Source organism: Phacochoerus africanus, chromosome 9 (assembly GCF_016906955.1).
Source record: "Phacochoerus africanus isolate WHEZ1 chromosome 9, ROS_Pafr_v1, whole genome shotgun sequence".
Lineage (NCBI taxonomy): Eukaryota > Metazoa > Chordata > Mammalia > Artiodactyla > Suidae > Phacochoerus > Phacochoerus africanus.
The window spans coordinates 30,880,699-30,898,595 of NC_062552.1; the positions used below are offsets into that span (position 1 = coordinate 30,880,699).

Consider the following 17,897-nt stretch of genomic DNA (forward strand, 5'->3'; position numbering starts at 1 on the left):
CCTGGTCCCTTCTCCCCTTATATGTTTATCGCTTCTGTGACTCCCTCAGGTCCAGAGTCTTGCAACTGGGCACTCTGAGGCAGAGTAAGCCTTCTTTATTGAGACTGAAATATGAAATGTCTCAAATTTCATTTTTCCTGTATATGCAGGCCTTAGGTCTCCATTATCCTGGTTGGAAACACGAGAAGGGCATTTACAATGCAGTGGTTTTGGGTAAAGTGAGTTTAATTGAACTCAGAATTTTCTAAGCTGTGACCCCAGAATGAAACATGGGGACCCTCCCTGCTGTAATTTCCCATCATCTTCAAAATAGCCCTGGCATCCCTCTAATTCGTTTTAGTCTTTTTTTCCTAGAATTTGCTTGAATGTAGCTTAAACTGATTTAAAATCTCAACACCTAACGCTCTGATATCATACGTCCTCCATGTTTATACGTTGTCCACAACGTTCTTCCATTTCTTTGTCCTCAAATTGTTTCTTACACATTCGCAGGTGTGGGGGTTTTTGCACGGATCACTTTAATCAGGTGGCTAGAACTTGACAAGGTTTTGTAACAGCTGAGGAGAAAAGTTTAAGAGCAAATAAAGGGATGGAGAGGTTGCCAGGGAGGCAGAGACCATCTCCAGCAGCTCCTCGCTTTCAGCTCTTCATGGACGGAAAACACGGCCCCTCTTATTCCACAGCATCCACTCTCAGCCTGCCCCCCGCCCCCGCAGCATCGGTGGCCCATGCTGAAAGGACAGGAATAGAATTCAGGTAGTGTTTTGGTTTATTAGTGTTGTCACAGTGACAGGAATCCCTAGACCAGGAAAAGGAACTCCTACTTGCCATTCCCTTTGCCTGGGGCTCAGAGCCTCTAGGCTTTTCCCCTCTCCCACTTCTAGGCCCTTCTTGGGCCTGGGCATGCGAGGGTGTGGCCAGGTGTCAGGAACCAGCTGTGTGCCACACTTTTGGAAATCGGGAAGAGCTACACATAGGTTGTCCACCTTGGGATCAGAGGTGCCAGTCCCACAGGCTGGGTCTTGGCTGCCTGGTAACCTGGCGGCACTTCACTGCCTCAGGGTAGTTGGCCGCCTTGCTGGATTTTTTCCCAACGTAGCGCCCCCGTCTGGTATGGCCGCAGTGAGTTCTGTGAGCCGAGGCTCTCCCCTCAGAACAGTGCCCGGGCAATCTTCCTCCCCGTGGCTTTGATCCTGGGGAAGGAGCCCCCTCCCCCCGCGCTCGGGGGCGTCCCCGAGGCAGAGGGGCCCAGCGTAGCAGTAGAGGGCCTGCGCCGCTGCCGCAGGAGGAAATCGTGGGACGCACCATCCATGGCGTAGAAGACGTTGGCCGAGGCGGGGATGGTCAGCTCTGGAGGTTCCGAAAGGGGTGTCAGGCACAGCCCCGGGAAGGGATGGGGGGCTGAGGAAGCACCCCACCACAGCACCGCTCCCCTGCCCCCAGCCTCTGACCTCGCTCCCCTGGTAGCAGCTGCACCAGCTCATACTCTGAAGCCACTGCAGAATCACGATTGTTTTTCTTAAGGACACGACTGATGACACTTGGAGCTTTGTCCTGGCTTGTTACCTGGCAGGACAGCAGACCAAAAGGGCAGTAAATTGGCCATGATGACCTTTGCTTTCCATCTTCCCAACCATAGCCAGCGATCCCAACCAGAAAAGGCTATCTGTCCAAGCCCTTCGAGTAAACAGGACAGCCCTCTGTGGTGGCCCCTGTGCTGCACCTGCCAGCCCACATGCTTTCGAGGCTGTTCCCTGTGCAGAGATTGCTGTTGGCTCTGAAAACCTAACAACCACTGGAAGCTCAGGTGCAGCAGCTAATGCAAGTAACCTTCTGAATAAAACATGTCCGCTAAAACCAAGGGTCAGTGAAAACCAAAACCTTCCTCCCGCTTGGTTCTTGAAACCACAGGGCACCGTCCCTCATCCCCGCCCCCACCCCCAGCCCACAGCTCCCTCACCAAGATGCTCTTGTAGACACTGCCGTCTTCCCCCAGCTCCATCTGGACGCGGATGATCCGGCAATCAGACGCCCCTGGCCCAGACCCACATCCTCCACATCCAGCCCCCCTGGAGGCCCCATCTGCTCCCCCACTGAGTGGGGAGCCACACGAGGCTGATCGGCGGTGACCTCGAGAAGGCTTCGGGGAGGAAGTGGGGGGTGAGAGGTGGCTGGGGTTAACCGGACTCTGTAGGGTAGGGGTGCCGTCCAGGGCAGAGTCCAGGGACGAGACAGACGGCCACTTCATGTGCTGGGGACAGACAACATGGGAGGGGGCTAGCATGAAGGTGGGGAGGGCAAGGAAAGACCCCCAAAGTCAGGGTCAGTGTTGAGGTCAAGGGCCAGGAACAGGGCTCACCTGGGCCAGCCGGGTCAGCAGTGGGGCGGGGGTTCCAGCTGCCTCATCTGCCCCCACGCTGGGCCGGTCCCAGGAGACAAGGGGGGTGGGGCCCCCAACAGAACCCAGAACCCTGGAGTGGCAGGAGATTGGGAGGGTCAGGGGAAGAAGGGCGGGTCCCCAAGAGACCGCCCTCCGACCACTGCCTCCCTCACTCTGTCCACTGGGAGATGACCAGCGTTGGCCGGAGCACCCGCGGTGCAGGAGGATCACCAGTCCCAAGTGGCTCCACCTCACAGGACACACGATGGCTGAGGGGGGGAAAGAGACGTGAGACACGGACCCCCACACTCAATCTGAGCCCTGGAGCCCCCAACCCAGCCAGCCAGTCACCTCTGGGCCTCTGTCAGTGGCCGGAGGCCCTGCAGCCACCGCTGGATTTCAGGGTCAGGTCGGAGATCATAGCCGCGACATTCATTCTGGAGCCGCCGCAGCTCAGATAGGACAGCAAACTCCTAGGAAGAAGCCAAAATTTAGGGGCTCCCAGCCCTACTCGCCTCTCCCCTTCCTGGGACTCGGCCAGGGGTATCCAGCATCTGGCCCCAGCACCCCCTCACCTTCCTCCGCTTGTCAAAATTGATGTATCCATTCTGCAGGAAGAAAGGGGATGGTGAGCGGCGCCCCCACCAGAGGACAGTGCCACCCAGGCTGGTGCAGACCCACATCCAACTCGCACACACTCGCTTGGCCCCCTGCTCCTCCCACCTCCCCTGCCAGACCCTAGCCACTACCTCACCCTTCACCTGAATGTCACAGGTACAGTGGTGTCCACTCTACAGATGAGAAAATCAGGACTCAGAAGATAAGGAAATTGCCCAAGATCCCAGTTTATGTAGTGAACTCTTAAGTTTACATCTCAGGCAGTTTTTTTTTTTTCTGGACACACTCGTGGCATGTGCAAGCTCCCAGGCCACGAGGGACTGAACCCATGCCACACTGAGACCTACGCAACAGCTGCAGCAACACCAGGTCCTTAACTTGCTGCACTACCAGGGAACTCCTCAGGCGCATTCTGAGCACTAAGCAGACATATTTCACCCTTGTCATAAACAAGGTAGGTACTAACTTCCCATTTACAGATCCCCAAGCATTGAGAGGTTAAGCAAAACTCACTCAAGTAACAGAAGCCTGGCGCTGAGAACTTAAGCCTTGCAGCCCCTTCGAGAAGGAGGTCTGTCTGACCCTAAGCACCCCCCCCCACGCGCGCGCGCGCGCACACACACAACCACTGACCTCCAGCTCATCCTTGGAGGCTGCATCCAGCATCACAAGGTCCTTCAAGAAGGTGCCAAGGTATGGGACCACACCCTGAGGTCAAAGGACAGTCTGTCACCCCTGCCACGGACCTGAGGGCTCCCCGTGCCTCCACGCTTTTCCTATCCCAGGGCCTCAGAGACCAAGTTCAATTCCCCTGACCCTGCTGTGCCTCCCTCTGGTCCCTCAGACTGCTTCTACCGCCACGCCCTACTCCCTCCGACTGCCCCCCCAGCCACTCACTCACCCCACCCCGGGAGCCAGATCTGGGGGACTTCTTGGAAGTTGGCTCCAGAGAGGGCTGCAGCTTCCCCTCCTGCTGGTGACAAAAGAAGGGGATGTGGAGGTGGGCAGGGGGCAGGATGGCTGGGCCGCCAGGGACGGGCCTCACCTGCAGGAGGAGCTCCCGACTCTGTGAGTAATTATCCTCCTCCGAGAAAATCTGGCAGAGGTTGGAGAAGACTCTGAGGCTGTCCCTGGGGGCGGAGGGCGGTGGCCTTGAGACTGGCCTGGCTCAGCCCCCCCGTGGCCCAGCCTCCACGCCCAGCCAGGGCCCCATCCTCCCACCTGGCTGCTTCCCCCCAGGCTGCTCGAAGCCTGTGGATGGGGCTGGACTGCAGGGCCGACACGACAGCATACACAGAAGAGAAATTCCGGAGCAGGCGGCACTCCTGTGGGGTCACAGCGGGAGGCCGCAGCTGTGGGACCACCCTCCACACCACAGTCCCCAGCCGGGCGATCCTCACTCACCTCTGCCACACGGATCCACTTCTCCAGGAGCCGAGCCCTCTGAGGGGGGCGAAGTGGCCGGACGGTCACCTCTCCAGGCCCCTCCCCGGTTGAGGTGGCCCCCAGGACGGAGCTGACCACTGCCCCTGCCACTCTGTTAAACTGCGTGACAGTAGCCCGGACAGATGGGCAGAGGTGGGCATGTCCTGGTCGGTCTCTATGACCCCACAGGGCCCCCAGGCACTGAGAGGGGACCAGATTGAGAAACAGCTCCTGTGGGGCAGAGGACAGAGATTAAAGTTTATAGTCAGGTCAAGTCAGCCTCCCAATATCAGGGGTTTGAGGCTCTCAGGTGGCCAAGGGACCAGAGGGGCAGAGGATTTGAAGGACAATAACCAGGGCAATGGGAGATGGGGAAGGTCAAAACCGGGGGGGACAGATGAGACTGGGAGCTGGGTGGGGATGGACTGGAGTCAGGGACAGGTGAGTAGGGGGCGGGGGCGGGGGGGGGGGTCAGAAGTCAGGGTCTCACCGCATCTAGCAGGGTCAGCTGCTCGGCCAAGTGGTCAGCGAGGAACACCAGAACATCCGTGGGGTCAGCAGGGGGGTCGCCGGGGAGGGCCAGGGGCTTAGGAAGGTCGGGGGGCTGGGGGTCCACCCGGGACCGGAGGTTGCGGATGAGGTCAGCGCCGCCCCCCCCAACACCCTCCCCGGCTGCATACCCTGTCCGCAGTAAGAAGCTCTCAAGCCGGTCAAGCTGACCCTTGACCTCAGAGCCAAAATCCTCAGGGTGAGAGGCCAGCCAGGTTGACAGTACAGAGATGGCTACCCTGGGAGAAGGAGAAGCAGCCAAGGGTCAAAGGTCAGGCTGCAGTTTGGGCTGAGGGAACTGCGAGGTCCGAATCAGGGCCACTCACCCTTTTGTCCTCTCTAGTTCATCAGGAGGACGAGATTCAAGGGCTTCCAGCCTGGGGAAGGGGAGAGATTCTGTTCATCCCCCCCCCCAGGAGCTTTAACTATTCTGGTGGAAGGTTCTGGTTTAAGATTAAGTCCAGACACTTCCACAACCCTTGGTCCCTTAAGACCCTGACCTGTCTGCCACCAGTCCTAGCACAGCAGGTGTGGAGGTGAAGGCCCTGTGAGTGGCCAGGAAGGCGGCCATGAAGGTCACGTCAGCCCCCGATGTTCCGGCATCCAGCAGGTGTCTGACAAGGGCCTCCAAAGTTCCGGCTCGGAGCCTCCGAGAGAAACGCGGGGGAGGCCTTGGGGCCTGGGGAGACAGAGGGCCAGTCACTGACCCTTTTTTCCCCTCTGCCCTAGACCTCCAGGGGAAATCCCAGCCATAGGAGACATCCAGGCTCACTGTGTTACCATTCAGAGAGGACAAGACTTGACCTAAGTCACACAGCAGAGTCCCATCTCCAAACCTCCTACCTACCCTGAGGCCAAAGGGAGGGGAACTGAGAGGGGGTGGGTCAGAGGTGAGAAGTCAAAGTTATGATCTCACCAAAGGATCAGGAGGCTGATACTGGCGACTTGTGACAGTAAAGGTGGCACCATCCTCCTCCTCATTCCAGGCAGACACGGGGGCCTGGGGGGCAAGGAAGGGGAGGTCAGACAGCTCCACGCCAGGCCCCACTGCCCAGCCTTCACCCCGGGCCCTGCTCCTCCCTCAGCACCCCTCACCTGTTGCGGAGGGGGACAGTACCAGCGAGTACGTGGGGTGGGGGGGGCTGGTGACCCCAGGTCTCCCCTGCTGGGGCCCAGACAGCCCCCCCCAAGCCGCCTTAGAGCCCGGTGGAGTCTAGGGGGTTGCAGTGAGGGGCTGAATGGAATGCAGGAACCCTGGTCCTGGAGACCGCTGTAGCCCCTTCCCCCCAGAGCTGAACCCCACAACAGCAAAAGCCAAGGTGCGAAGCGGGGTAAGAGGGGAAGGGATAGAGGCAGAAAGCCCGAGGCAGAGACCTTGAGAAGCTGCAACCTCAGTCACGGCACAGCCGCATGCTCCGCCCTCCCCCGCGGAACTGGCCAAGCCCACAGACTGAATCCTGCCCTTTAGCCCCCTTTCCCCGGGCCCCTCAGCCCTGGAGACCCCCCGTCAAGGTGGCGGCTCCGATCCCGGGACAGGAAGGAGAAGGGGAAGTGGGGATGGGGGGGTAGACTCAGAGAGTCATGTGACCCCAGCCCCTCCCCCAACCGATCCCGAAAAACCAGCCCTGCTAGTCACCCAGCCCTCACCCAGACTCTGGACCCAGGAGTCCAAAGCCTCGGGGCCCCAAATCCAACTTCTGGCCCCTCCCGAGGCCCCAGTCCTACTCCGGGCCAGCGCCATTAGTCCCCGGGAAAAGCAGGTGACCACCCTCCACTCCGCCTGGGATGGCCCCTCCAAGGTCCAAGAACCTTGACTTCCCGCCTCCGCCGCGAGGGAGGCGGGGAGGGGTCACGAAATCGAAGGGTTCCCTCCCCAATCCCAGAGCCAGAGGAGCGGGTTACTGTGGAAACAAACCCCTCCCCGCCAAACAAAAACCGGGAGGGAGACAGGGACCTAGACAAAGCGCCCAGAGAGACCAGCACACTCGGGCGTAGGCGGAGAGGGCCAGAGACCCGCAGGACAGCCGGCCAGACGCTCCCGCAGGAGCAGGGCAGGTCCCTGCGGGCAGGTCCTGAGTCACACCGCCACGCGAAGCCACAGAAGCGCCGGGACCCCGCCGCGGGGAGAGGGACAGACACCGACCAGAGGCGCGGACGGAAATGAAGCGGGGGGAAGCGAGCAATGGGCAGAGTCGCGGAGAGAAAGGCGGAGAGTCTCCGAAATACACACCCTCTACCTCCCACCTCTTGCGTCTCACCTCGTCTTCTTCCTCCTCCTCCTCCTCCTCCTGCCCCCCGCCCACGCCCCGGCCACCTGGGCCCCCACCCTCTTCGGGGTCTCGGCTCCGGAAGCTGCTCAGCACGACTCCCCCGGGGGGGCTCGTGTCCCAAAGCAGCCGCAGGGGCCGCGGGAGCATGGCCGAGTGAAGCAATCAGCGGGGTCGGGCCATGGGGGCGCCTGGGGAGAGACGGGAGGGGAGGCGGGTGGAGAGTCAGGTGGGCGCGGGGGAGCCGGGAAGGGAGGTACTTGGGGAGTTCTAGGTAACCGGATGGGAGTTCTGCAGGAAGGCTGGGCAGGGGGCAACACAGGGGTGGAATATGGGGGGGGGCTGCGTTTGGGGGATGAAGGGGGTCACGAGTACGGGAACGGGCAGGGTCACAGGGTGCTCTGGCTCTGACCTTCTCAGTAGGGGTGGGGACAGCGCGGGTCCCGGGCCGCTCGTCCCCGTCGGTCTCCGGCCCCCGATCAAGTCCCCGGACGGAGTCCCCTCCCCGGCTTTTCCGCACCCCAGGCACCCCCCCCTCACCAGACTCCCGAGCCCTCCCGCCCTTTCCGCTCCCCCCCACGTCCGCCCGCTCCGAGAGCAGGAGCCAAAAAGGGAAGGAAGTGAGGACAGGAGCCAGGGCCGTGGACTAGCGGAGCGCTGGACATCCAGGGGCCGGGACCCACAAGCCCGGGTCCCCACCTTCGCAGTCCTCGCCCCCAACCCCGACTCGGGGATCCTGTAACCCAAGTCGCGCCCCGCACTGAATTGGGATAGAGTCCAGTCTCCAGCCCCCGGAGAAGGGCAGGAGCAGAAGTTGACATTTCTTCCCCTCAGCACCACTTTGAGGCTAAGACTCCCACCAGGAACGTTTTAGGGGCGGACGGACCCAGTTACTACGGGCCGCGGGACTACACTCCCTCCCCTGCCCCCGCACGTAGCGGGTGCAGTGGGCGGAAATCCACCCCGGCTTTTCCGAGGAGCCGGCTGTGCCGGCCCGCTCGGAAAGGGGCGGAGCAGGAAGCCACCACTTCCGGTTCCAGACTGCGCTCCGGGGCTTCCGGTGCCGAGGCCGCGTACCCGCGCTCCGACGGTCGCGCCCGGGGCCCGCAGCTGCAGGGCTTCCTGTCCGCGGCCAGGCGCGTCTGACCCCACGCTCTCCCGAAGGGGGGATGGATGTCCCCGAGGCGTTTGAGTGATCTGGGTCACGTGACTAGAAGTGTCCGTGTGCTTGGAAAGGGGAGCCCCGAGCAGAACTGAGACACCCCATTGGAAGCACCGGGACAACTTTATTCCCACACGCCAGGCCCGCTCCCCGCGTTGGTCTGGCCAACAGTCCTGCCCTCGAAGACCCCTAAGCCGAAGAGCCGCTTCCTTCCTCCAGTAGTTATTGGATCCAGTACCGGCTTTGAATACATAAGACGCAAAACGACTAACTTCTTAGGTGGAGCGCCTCCAGCGGGCGCCAGGCCCTGTGCCCGCGCAGGGGACGCAGCAGTGGACAGGTTCGACCTCGACAGTCCGGGCGGGGAGACAGACGGGCAGTTCACAACGACTCGCACAATCACTTCAATGCAACCTTGGACAACCGCACAAGAGGGGCACGGTCGGAGAACATGCGATGATGCGGCTGACCAGGGAGGGCGAGGGTGAACCAAGCAGCAGGGCCGGAACTCGGGAGTCCAAGGAGGGTGGGAGGCTGTTGTTGGAAAGGATTCGCCTTCGGTGCGAGGAGCAGTGAGAGGAGGGCTGGAGACAGGGGGAAAGGGGCGGAGGGCGCTTGAAGAGGTAAGCAGTGGCTGGAGCGCAGGGGTGCAGAGAGCAGGGCAAAAATGGATGTGGCCTCTAGAGCACTGGTTCCTGTCCCAGAGGTCCCTGAGACTACTTCAGAGGGTATGCAAAGGTTAGACTATTTTCCTAACAACACTAAACTGTTATTTGCCTTTTCACTCTCATTCTCTGAAAAACATACAGCGGAGTTTTCCTAAAGCTACGTGATACCGACACCCTCACAGTTAATGAACTGTGCTTGTGTATTCAATTGTTCTCCGTTTAAAATTCTAGCACAATAAATACTTAGTTTTTAAGCAAAAGCTCTATAGAGTCTTTGATCAATTTTAAGAGGTTCTGAGACCAAAACTTTTGAGAACCTCTGCCATAGAGCTCTAAGAGGGTGTCTTTTAAGAAAGCATTCTGGGAGTTCCCGTTGTGGCTTAGCAGAAAGGAATCCCACTAGGAACCATGAGATTGCTGGGTGGGTTAAGGGTCCGGCATTGCCATGAGCTGTGCTGTAGGTCGAAGACACTGCTCAGATCCTGTGTGGCTGTGGCTGTGGCTGGCAGCTGTAGCTCCAATTTGACTCCTAGCCTGGGAACCTCCATATGCCACAGGTGTGGCCCTAAAAAGCAAAAATTAAATTAAATTTTAAAAAATAATAATAATAAAAGAAAGCATTCTGGCTGCTCAGTGGAGAGAGGTTGGAAGGAGCAGTAACAGAGGGTGGGTGCAATTAGGGGAAGTTTACTACAGTAGCTCAGATGAGAGACGAAGCCAGCTTCCCCTGCATGGTGGCCAGTGACCTCACTCAGTTTTCTGGAAGAGAAGTAAAAAGGAGGTAAGGAATTTGGGGTCTCAGAAAGCAAGGTGAAATGGTTGTGGTCATTCCAGAGGCAAAGGAACATCATGGCCACAGAGGGTGGCAGGAGAAAGAGGCTAGCATTTTCCACGTGTTTTCTGCCTGGCAGATGCTGTGCCAAGTGCTATTGCTCTTATGCCTCTGAGGAGATGCCCCACCTCTTTTAATCATTCCAACAGCTCCCCCGTCCCCTACACTCTGCTGTCCAGTACGGTAGTCTCCACCCACCGTGTCTGTGGAACGTTTGAGATGCGGCTACTCTGAATTGAGGTGTGCTGGCAGTGTAAAATAAACCCCTGTTCAACAGGATCAGCAGCATCTCTGCAGCGCCAGGGTGCAGGTTCAAGCCCCTGCCCAGCAGTGGGTTAAGGATCCAGCATTGCCACATCTGCAGCATAGATTTCAACTGTGGCTTAGATCTTATCCCAGGCCAAGGGAACTCTGTTTGCTGCAGGGTGGCCAAAAATGAAAAAAATAAAATAACCCCCCCTGTTTTTGAAGACTTACGAAGGAAAAAATACTACTTCTAACTTTTTATTTATTTTTTGTTTTGGGGCCACACCTCCGGCATACGGAAGTTCCAGGGCTAGGGGTCAAAGCGGAGCTACAGCTGCTGGCCTACGTCACCGCCACAGCAACTCAGGGATCCGAGCTGAGTCTTCGACCTACACCACAGCTCACAGCAACACCGGATCTTTAACCCATTCAGCAAGGCCAGGGATTGAACCCACATCCTTATGGATCCCAGTTGGGTTTGTTAACTGCTGAGCCACAAAGGGAACTTCTATAACTTTTTGTATAGATTACATGTTATGATGATAACTTTGGATATATTAGATAACATTTTTGTCATTTTAAGGCAGTCACTAGGTTATGGTATTTAATGTCATACGTGGCTTGTTTTATATTTCTATTGGACAGCGCTGCCTAGGTCATTTTATCCCTACACCCAAGGCAACAGGTGAAGTATGTTCTTGGTGGCAGGATTTGACAGGTCTCTGTGAATTCCAAGTCCCTGGCTTGCCCACCAGGCCTGCGGCCTTGCTCTTGAGTGAGGAGTTGGGGGAGGGGATACAACGAGAAGAGAGAGATGAAGGAGGAGGACTGTTACCTTTTGCGTTGAGTCCCTGGAAGCGGCCAGATGGGCAGCTGTGGAGGAAGATGGAGAAAGGATGGGCTGGGCATCAGCCTTCTTCGGGGAAGCAGGCAGAGAGTAGCTGCCCACCAAGGTCTTGGCCAGAATGGGGCTTACACTTACCAGCCCAGCCCAGTGCCTTGATGAGCCCAAGGAGGAGAAAGGCAGACAGGAAGAGGCCCACGCCGTCCTCGAGAGAGGGCCCCGAGAGACCTGGCAGGCAGTGGGGAGCAGAGTGAGCCTTAAATTCCTGGGCACACCTCCCACCCGCAGTGGGGAGCAGAGTGAGCCTTAAATTCCTGGGCACACCTCCCACCCCCAGCCACACCCGGTTTCTCCATCCTCCTGCCACATACCTGCCACCTGCAGGGTGATCTCAGACCTGCGCCCCAAGACCGGCAGGCTCGGGTGGTGGACTCTGCAGGCATAGCGGGCCCCATGCTGCTCAGTGGTGACTGGGGGCAGCTGCAGGTGTGCAGACAGGCTGACAGAGCCATCTGCATGGTGGCTCAGGGCAGAGTGCCAACTCTGCCCCTCGGCCTTCTGAAAGCGACCCTGTGGGCCACCCCGGAGCTCCCACTCCACCTCCAGGCCATCGGAGGGGTAGAAGTGAGACACCAGGCAGAGCAACTCCGGAGGAGCCTCTCCGGGGGCAGCCCACACAACGGGCGCTGGTGTCAGGGACACTTTGGGGGACTCTGGGGAGAGAGGAGGAAAAGAGCATGGGGGATCCATCTGCACTCTCCCCCCGCAGAGACCAAAGCATGCCCTCATGCTCCCCCAAACTCTGGGGGTTCAGGTTTTTCTCCCGGGATGGGGAGCCCACTGCCATTGCACAGGAATCTCCATGCCAAAGCCCCCATTCCCAAGGACCTTCTGACTCCCAGGGCCCCCCAGGCTTTCTCCCCCACCACCCTTCTCCATCATGGTGCCCCCATCATCCCAGTGCCCACTTCTACCCATGGAGACCACATCCCCTCACTCACTCTGTACAGCAAGCTCCATGGTGACCTGCCCTTGCAGGTATGGCAGGTGTACAGTGGCCAGATAGGTGCCCTCCTGGAAGGGCTGCACTGCAGGCAGCCAGAAGCTGCCATTTCCGGTCCACGGCCCCCAGGGCTCATCATCATCCCAAGCAGCAAAGGCTACTGCCCCCTCTCGGGCAGCTGGCACCTGCCCACTCAGCCCCGGAGTTGCAGCCAAGAGGAGGTGCCCCTTGCCCAGGTGCTGGCGTCGCCACTCCAGCCCAAAGGGAGGGGGACCTGGGGCTAGAGATATAGCAGCCTTGGAGGTGGGGGGCACATAGGCAAAGCTCAAGTCCAGTAGGGCATCTTGTCCCAGTCGGATGCGAGGGGCGGGTGTGTGGGTGATGACAGTGAGCACAGCTGGGGAAGATGCAGGAGAGAAAGAAAAAGAGAGGAATGGAGTTATGGGGACCGACTCTGTTGACCTACCCCTCCCCTCAGAGCAGACCTCCTATCTGATCCTCACCATCTCCCAGCCTCCCCGCAAACCCCCTTGGCCCTGGGACTGGGTGGGATCCAGTGGCACTGAGAGTGAGCAGAGCAGTCTGGAGGTGAGTAGGAGCAAGGTGAAGGCTGCTCGGAGCACACAGCCCACCTGAGCCCTGGGGACGGCAGGATCTGAGTGTTCTTGTGACCCAAGCCAGTCTTCACGCCCCACCCCCGAAGGGTTTGCTAGTGAAGACAGCGGTGCCTCATGACGGTCAATCCTCTATTGCTATACACGGTGTTTACAACTCTGGAAGGTTCTGGCTCGAGCCTACACCTGAACACAGGCCTCTGTGCTCTACTGAGGCCGTATATGCCTGTTAAGTGCCTGGCGCCTGGCTGCCTTGGTTAATCCCAACTTCGTGTCTATTTTTATGGCATTGGACCAGTTACTTTACTCTCCCGTGGCTCAATTTCCTAATCTCCTCAATGGGCACAATGATGATAGTGCCTAGCCCAGGGGCTGGAGTGAAGCTTAAATCTGCCCAGCTGTATTCAGCTGCCCAGATGTAGTCAATTCCTGATTCTGGGTAACAAAGACACCAGGATATGGAAGGAGCTCAGATCACTGCCTGGAACACAGGAAGTGTGCCAAAGTGTCTGCTGTGGTGCACCCAGTTGCATGTCAGACAAACAAGTGCCCCAGCTCAACAGCACCTCTGCAACATCCCCCCACCCTGCTCCATCTTCCCTGCCCCAAGACCCATCACCACCAGCCCCCAGGCACAAAAGGCAAGCACCTGGAGTCCCTAAGTGCTTTCTTCTACGTCAGTCATTCAACTAATATTTATTGAGCCCTTAGGATGTTAGGTAGATGAGAGTGCTAAACAAGACGGGCAGCCCCTGGCCCTCAAATTGCATGCAGTCTAACACGGGAGACAGACAGCCAGACCCCTACTTTGTCTCTTAAATAGATGTGACATCTGTTTCCAGCTCAAGTTCTCAGCAATATACCTTTGGACACTTAACAACAGCCTCTCCCTGTCCTCCGTGTCTCTCTCTCTCCTTCATCCTCCACACTATAACATGGCTACAAGTCTGATCTGGGGAGTTCCCTTGTGGCCTAGCTGATAAGGATCCAGTGGTTGTCACTGCTGTGGCTTGGCAGTGACAATCCCTGGCCCAGAACTTCCACATACTGTGGGCCAGACCAAAAGAACAAGTCTGATGGGGGCACTTGCCTGGTTTTTTTTGTTTTTTTTTTCGTGTGTGTGTGGGTTTTTTTGCCATTTCTAGGGCCTCTCCCGCAGCATAAGGAGGTTCCTGGGCTAGGGGTTGAATCGGAGCTGTAGCTGCCGGCCTATGCCAGATCTGAGCCACGTCTGTGACCTACACCACAGCTCACGGCAACACCAGATCCTCAGGCCACTGAGCAAGGCCAGGGATCGAACCCGCAACCTCATGGTTCCTAGTTAGATTCATTAACCACTGAGCCACGACGGGAACCCCCCACTTGCCCGTTTAAAAACCCCAGCTACCTAGGAAGCCAACAACCAATAGCACGGGCTGGAGCTAGACGGCTGGGGTTCCTGCTTTTTACAAGTTGTGTTCCCTGGGCAAGTCACCTCTCTGCTCTGTGTCTCACATTTTTTCATCAGTGACATGGGGTTAAGATCAGTACCGAGTTCTTATGGTTGTTGCGAGGAATAAATAAGATGATGCCCATAAAGTGCTTAGAACAGAACCTGGCAGATAGAAAGCACTTAGCTGGCATGATTTTCACTACTGTCACCACCACTGTCATCATCACGGACTTCCTGGGCATCTTGGGAAAATGACTTAATCTCCATTTCTCCATTAGTCCAGTGACCTGACCCTTGCCTACCTTTGTAAAAATCAAGTAAAACAACAGGCTTTTGGAGAATCAGCACACACATAAACACACACAAAACTTTTTTTTTGCTTTTTAGGGCAGCAGCATATGGAAGTTCCCAGGCTAGGGGTCACATCGGAGCCACTGCTGCTGGCCTACATCACAGCCACAACAACATGGGATCTGAGCTGCATCTGCGAACTACACCACAGCTCATGGCAATGCCAGATCCCCAATCCACTGAGTGAGGCCGGGGATTGAACCCACATCTTCATGGTTACTAGTTGGATTCATTTCCACTGCGCCACAATGAGAACTCCTCTTGGTATTATTATTATTATTTTGTCTTTTGTCTTTTCAGGGTTGCACCTGCGGCATAGGGAGGTTCCCAGGCTAGGGGTCGAATTGGAGCAGTAGCTGTCAGCCTACAACACAGCCACAACAACTCGCAATCCGAGCCACATCTGCAACCTACACCACAGCTCATGGCAACGCCAGATCCCCAATCCACTGAGCGAGGCCAGGGATTGAACCCGAGTCGTCACTGTTGCTAGTCAGGTTCGTTAACCACTGAACCACGATGGGAACTCCATCTCTTGGGATTATTTTTATGTAATTTTTAATCCTAGCTTCTGAGGCTTACAAGATTCAAGGTCTCTGAACCTTGTGGGATTGTTTTTGTTTAATAGAGTAATAAAAGTAAGCAATTTCACTTAATTAAAATCCAAAAACATATTTTGAATGGTTAAAATCAATTCTTAGGATTAATAAACAAAACCTAAAGATTTTTACAGTTCAACTCTTAAGCTAACAATGGTCTTTTTTTGTTGGGGTAGGGGTCACACCCACAGCCTGTCGAAGTTCCCAGGCCAGGGATCAAACCTGATCCACAAAAGCAACCCGAGATACAGCAGTGACAATGCAGGATCTTTAACCCTCTGAGCCACCAGGGAATTCTGTCAATTTCTATTCTACATTATGCGTGACAAATCTTTTGAGAACCTTCCTGAGAGTAGCTTCTACATCTGATCACTTTTTGACCCTTCGAAGTACCCAGGGTTGCCCCAGAGATTCTGATTTCATTTGTCTGGAGTAGGACCCAGGTTTCAGTTTATTTTAGAAACCTCCAAAGGGATTCTTATTTGCAGCCTGGACTGAGAACTACCAGTTCCTAATTTATTCTTGGTGCTAATAAATATTTATTTAATCAGTGAATAAATTAACAAAGTGTCTCCCTTGATCGTCACAACAAGGGAAAGGGAGATGGGAAATACCAACCACATTTTAGAGCTGGAAAAGCAGACTCAGAGAGAAAAGGACATTCTCTCACCCCCACCTTGGGAAGCCAACAGCCTGAGAAATATTCCTACCTACTCGGAATACTGTTGCCAGAATAAGCGGCTCACCTCTGCCCCTGTCCACCTCTGGGGACTGAGAATGGAGGTGTAGGTGCAGGTCAGGGTTGCAGGGTGGGCACTGAGCCCTGTGGGTGTAGGGATTCCTGGCAAATGGAGGGTGTAGGGTTCAGCTGGGCTTGACCAACCCAGGCTGGTCAAGTTGTATTGTTTCCACAAAATTGCTTAAGCCTGAAGGAAGCCAAGGACTCTGTTTATATCCTGCCCACCGTCCACAGAATAGTTCCTAGAAATTCCAAGTCCTGGACAGGTCAGATCTTCCCTACTCTTGCATTTTCCACCCACTCCCTCTCTGCGCCCAACCCCGACCCCTGGACCCCAAATTGCGTAGCATGATGCAATAAGTGGTCCTTGCAGCTGGAACCATCTGCTCTCCCGCCTCCTCTCTTCCATGCACTCAAGCCCACTATTTGGTGACCACAGGGTCAACACGTCCTCACAAGGAGCTGTCAGGGAGGTCAAGAAGCTGTGCTCAAGAGCCCGTGCTTAGCTATCTGCCAAGGATGTTTAAACTAAGCGAACCGCAAAGGAGGGGGCACCTAGCAAGATCTAGGCGGGAAAGGAGAAAAATTCCTTCTCCTGAGACCCTCCAAGACCCATCGCCCCACCCCCCCAAAGCCCCGCCCCCGGAATACTGCGAAGCCCCGCCCCAAGCCGCAAGTCTTTAAAAAAACAGGGCTGGGCCTAGAGGCAGCAGTAGGTATAGCTTAATTTTAGCTGAACTGCCTGGATCTACAAATAAGGAAACTGAGACCCCACTGGGGAACCGGCTTTCTGGACCCTTAGAATGTACCCATTTATTTCCACTTCCCCTCCTTAGCTACCTGTTGCCATGGTGATGAGAGCAGGCTCCGGCTGAGGCTCAGACTGCGGCTGAAGGAAGCTGGAAAGGCTGAGCACCGGGCTGGACATACTGACCATTAGCCACTTCCCGTCCAGGGCCCGCGGGCACCTCTGCTCCGGAGTCAAGCCGCTGACCCAGTCGGGCGAGGCGGGGAGTGGGATATAGTGGCTCATCTCGCAGCGTGGCGCGGGGGCGTCCCGGGGGTACTGCCTGAAGGCGGCTAGGAGGGCTCCCGCAGGGTCTGTGAGAGCAGAGAAGGGAGGTGTAACTGTAGAGTCGCCGCCAGCAAAGGGGCACGAAGGCGGGATTTCAAACGGGCAAACCACCCGGTAGTGAGCGATTCACAGGTATTCCAGCTTCATTTTACGGAGGAGGAAACAGGCCCGCGGACACTGCAAGACCCAAAGAGGAGAGGGGGTTTCGGTGGAGGCGACGGAATTGGGAGCGAGTCGGGAAAGGCTCACCATGCACTTTGAGGTAGAGCTCCGGATCGAGGTCCGGCCGAGGAGGTGGGCTCCCGGGGCCCTGGCGCAGCAGCAGGGCAGCGGGTTTCTTGGACAGCTGACCCCGGCCCGCATCCTCCACGAACCAGCACTCGATCACCGCGGGACCCACCGAGACGGTGGACGCCAAGCCTGGGGTGGAAGGGTGTGGGTGAGGGGTTGGCCCCAATGTCAGGTGGTCCGACCTCTCCCCACCCCCTACCCCCCACCCCTGCCATGGCGGGGTCACCTCCCACCGCTTCTCTGAGCAGAGAGTCGCCGGGGTTAGCTCACCCAAAGCTACTACAGAGAGGAGCAGAGACAGAGGCTTCATGGCGTCGCGATCCTCTCAGCTCCGCAGCCTCCTCTTCCCCCTTTCACTTTCACTTTCCTCCAAAGGCCGCAGGTGGGACGGAGGAAATCCCCGCTCGGGTTAGGTGAAGGCGAGGGAGGCAGGTGCTTCCCCGCAGGCTGCACCAGAACCTCCTCTCCAGTTCTGGTCTGGGGACCTCAGTCGCACGCACTCCCTGCCCCGCCCTCCTGGACCACCCAACACCACAAAGTCCGGAGCCCTCCCGCCCTCTGGGCTCCCCCTTCCTCTCCGCCAGAATCCCCTTCCCTGAGAACCATCCCTCCACCATCCCCCACCTGTGCCAAGTCCCCAGCAAACACATAGGGGGTGTCGGGAAGCCAAGTGAAATGACCAATAAATATTTTAATCACCATTTAAAAAAAATAAGATTTAAAATAAAAACTCCTACAACTTACTCCCTCCTTGTCTTCACTCCCCCCTCCCCAGTGAGAATCAAGGTGGGGGACCCCAAGG

General features: G+C 57.0%; 2 protein-coding genes across 4 annotated transcripts; both read right to left on the reverse strand.

Annotated features, from left to right (window-relative positions):
• Window positions 1–751: 751 nt before the first annotated feature.
• On the reverse strand, window positions 752–7,775 carry RGL2 (ral guanine nucleotide dissociation stimulator like 2). Of its 3 annotated transcripts, none has more exons than XM_047794575.1 (18): window positions 7,652–7,775; window positions 7,231–7,430; window positions 5,889–5,972; window positions 5,473–5,651; window positions 5,299–5,349; window positions 4,914–5,211; window positions 4,403–4,654; window positions 4,220–4,323; window positions 4,044–4,128; window positions 3,900–3,968; window positions 3,632–3,706; window positions 2,956–2,988; window positions 2,732–2,853; window positions 2,554–2,649; window positions 2,360–2,471; window positions 1,961–2,251; window positions 1,452–1,566; window positions 752–1,350 (listed from the first exon to the last, which is right to left on the reverse strand). In XM_047794575.1, the coding sequence occupies exons 2-18, from the start codon at window positions 7,387–7,389 to the stop codon at window positions 1,151–1,153; spliced, it is 2,325 nt and encodes a 774-aa protein (XP_047650531.1). In that variant the 5' UTR covers window positions 7,390–7,430; window positions 7,652–7,775; the 3' UTR covers window positions 752–1,150. The 3 variants fall into 3 exon arrangements, with proteins under 3 accessions (XP_047650531.1, XP_047650530.1, XP_047650532.1); XM_047794574.1 differs by having other exon boundaries at window positions 3,900–3,971; window positions 4,220–4,350; XM_047794576.1 differs by lacking the exon at window positions 7,231–7,430 and having other exon boundaries at window positions 7,652–7,767.
• Window positions 7,776–8,505: 730 nt separating this feature from the next.
• TAPBP (TAP binding protein) lies at window positions 8,506–17,602 on the reverse strand. The gene is made up of 8 exons (XM_047794583.1): window positions 17,366–17,602; window positions 17,054–17,224; window positions 16,570–16,830; window positions 11,993–12,391; window positions 11,363–11,704; window positions 11,130–11,219; window positions 10,983–11,020; window positions 8,506–9,828 (listed from the first exon to the last, which is right to left on the reverse strand). The coding sequence occupies exons 1-8, from the start codon at window positions 17,403–17,405 to the stop codon at window positions 9,817–9,819; spliced, it is 1,353 nt and encodes a 450-aa protein (XP_047650539.1). The 5' UTR covers window positions 17,406–17,602; the 3' UTR covers window positions 8,506–9,816.
• Between the last annotated feature and the right edge of the window lie 295 nt (window positions 17,603–17,897).

What these genes read in the sequence shown, in the direction of transcription:
- RGL2 (XM_047794574.1), bottom strand. Translation starts at nt 7,389, where the DNA reads ATGCTCCCGCGGCCCCTGCGGCTGCTTTGGGACACGAGCCCCCCCGGG. An exon ending in ATCAGCCTCCTGATCCTTTG is followed by an intron (nt 5,652 to 5,888) that starts GTGAGATCATAA and finishes CTGTCTCCCCAG; the next exon opens with GCCCCAAGGCCTCCCCCGCG. An exon ending in CTAGGACTGGTGGCAGACAG is followed by an intron (nt 5,350 to 5,472) that starts GTCAGGGTCTTA and finishes CCCCTTCCCCAG; the next exon opens with GCTGGAAGCCCTTGAATCTC.
- TAPBP (XM_047794583.1), bottom strand. Translation starts at nt 17,405, where the DNA reads ATGAAGCCTCTGTCTCTGCTCCTCTCTGTAGTAGCTTTGG. An exon ending in CCTCTCTGTAGTAGCTTTGG is followed by an intron (nt 17,225 to 17,365) that starts GTGAGCTAACCC and finishes CTTCCACCCCAG; the next exon opens with GCTTGGCGTCCACCGTCTCG. An exon ending in CATGGAGCTTGCTGTACAGA is followed by an intron (nt 11,705 to 11,992) that starts GTGAGTGAGGGG and finishes CTCTCTCCCCAG; the next exon opens with AGTCCCCCAAAGTGTCCCTG.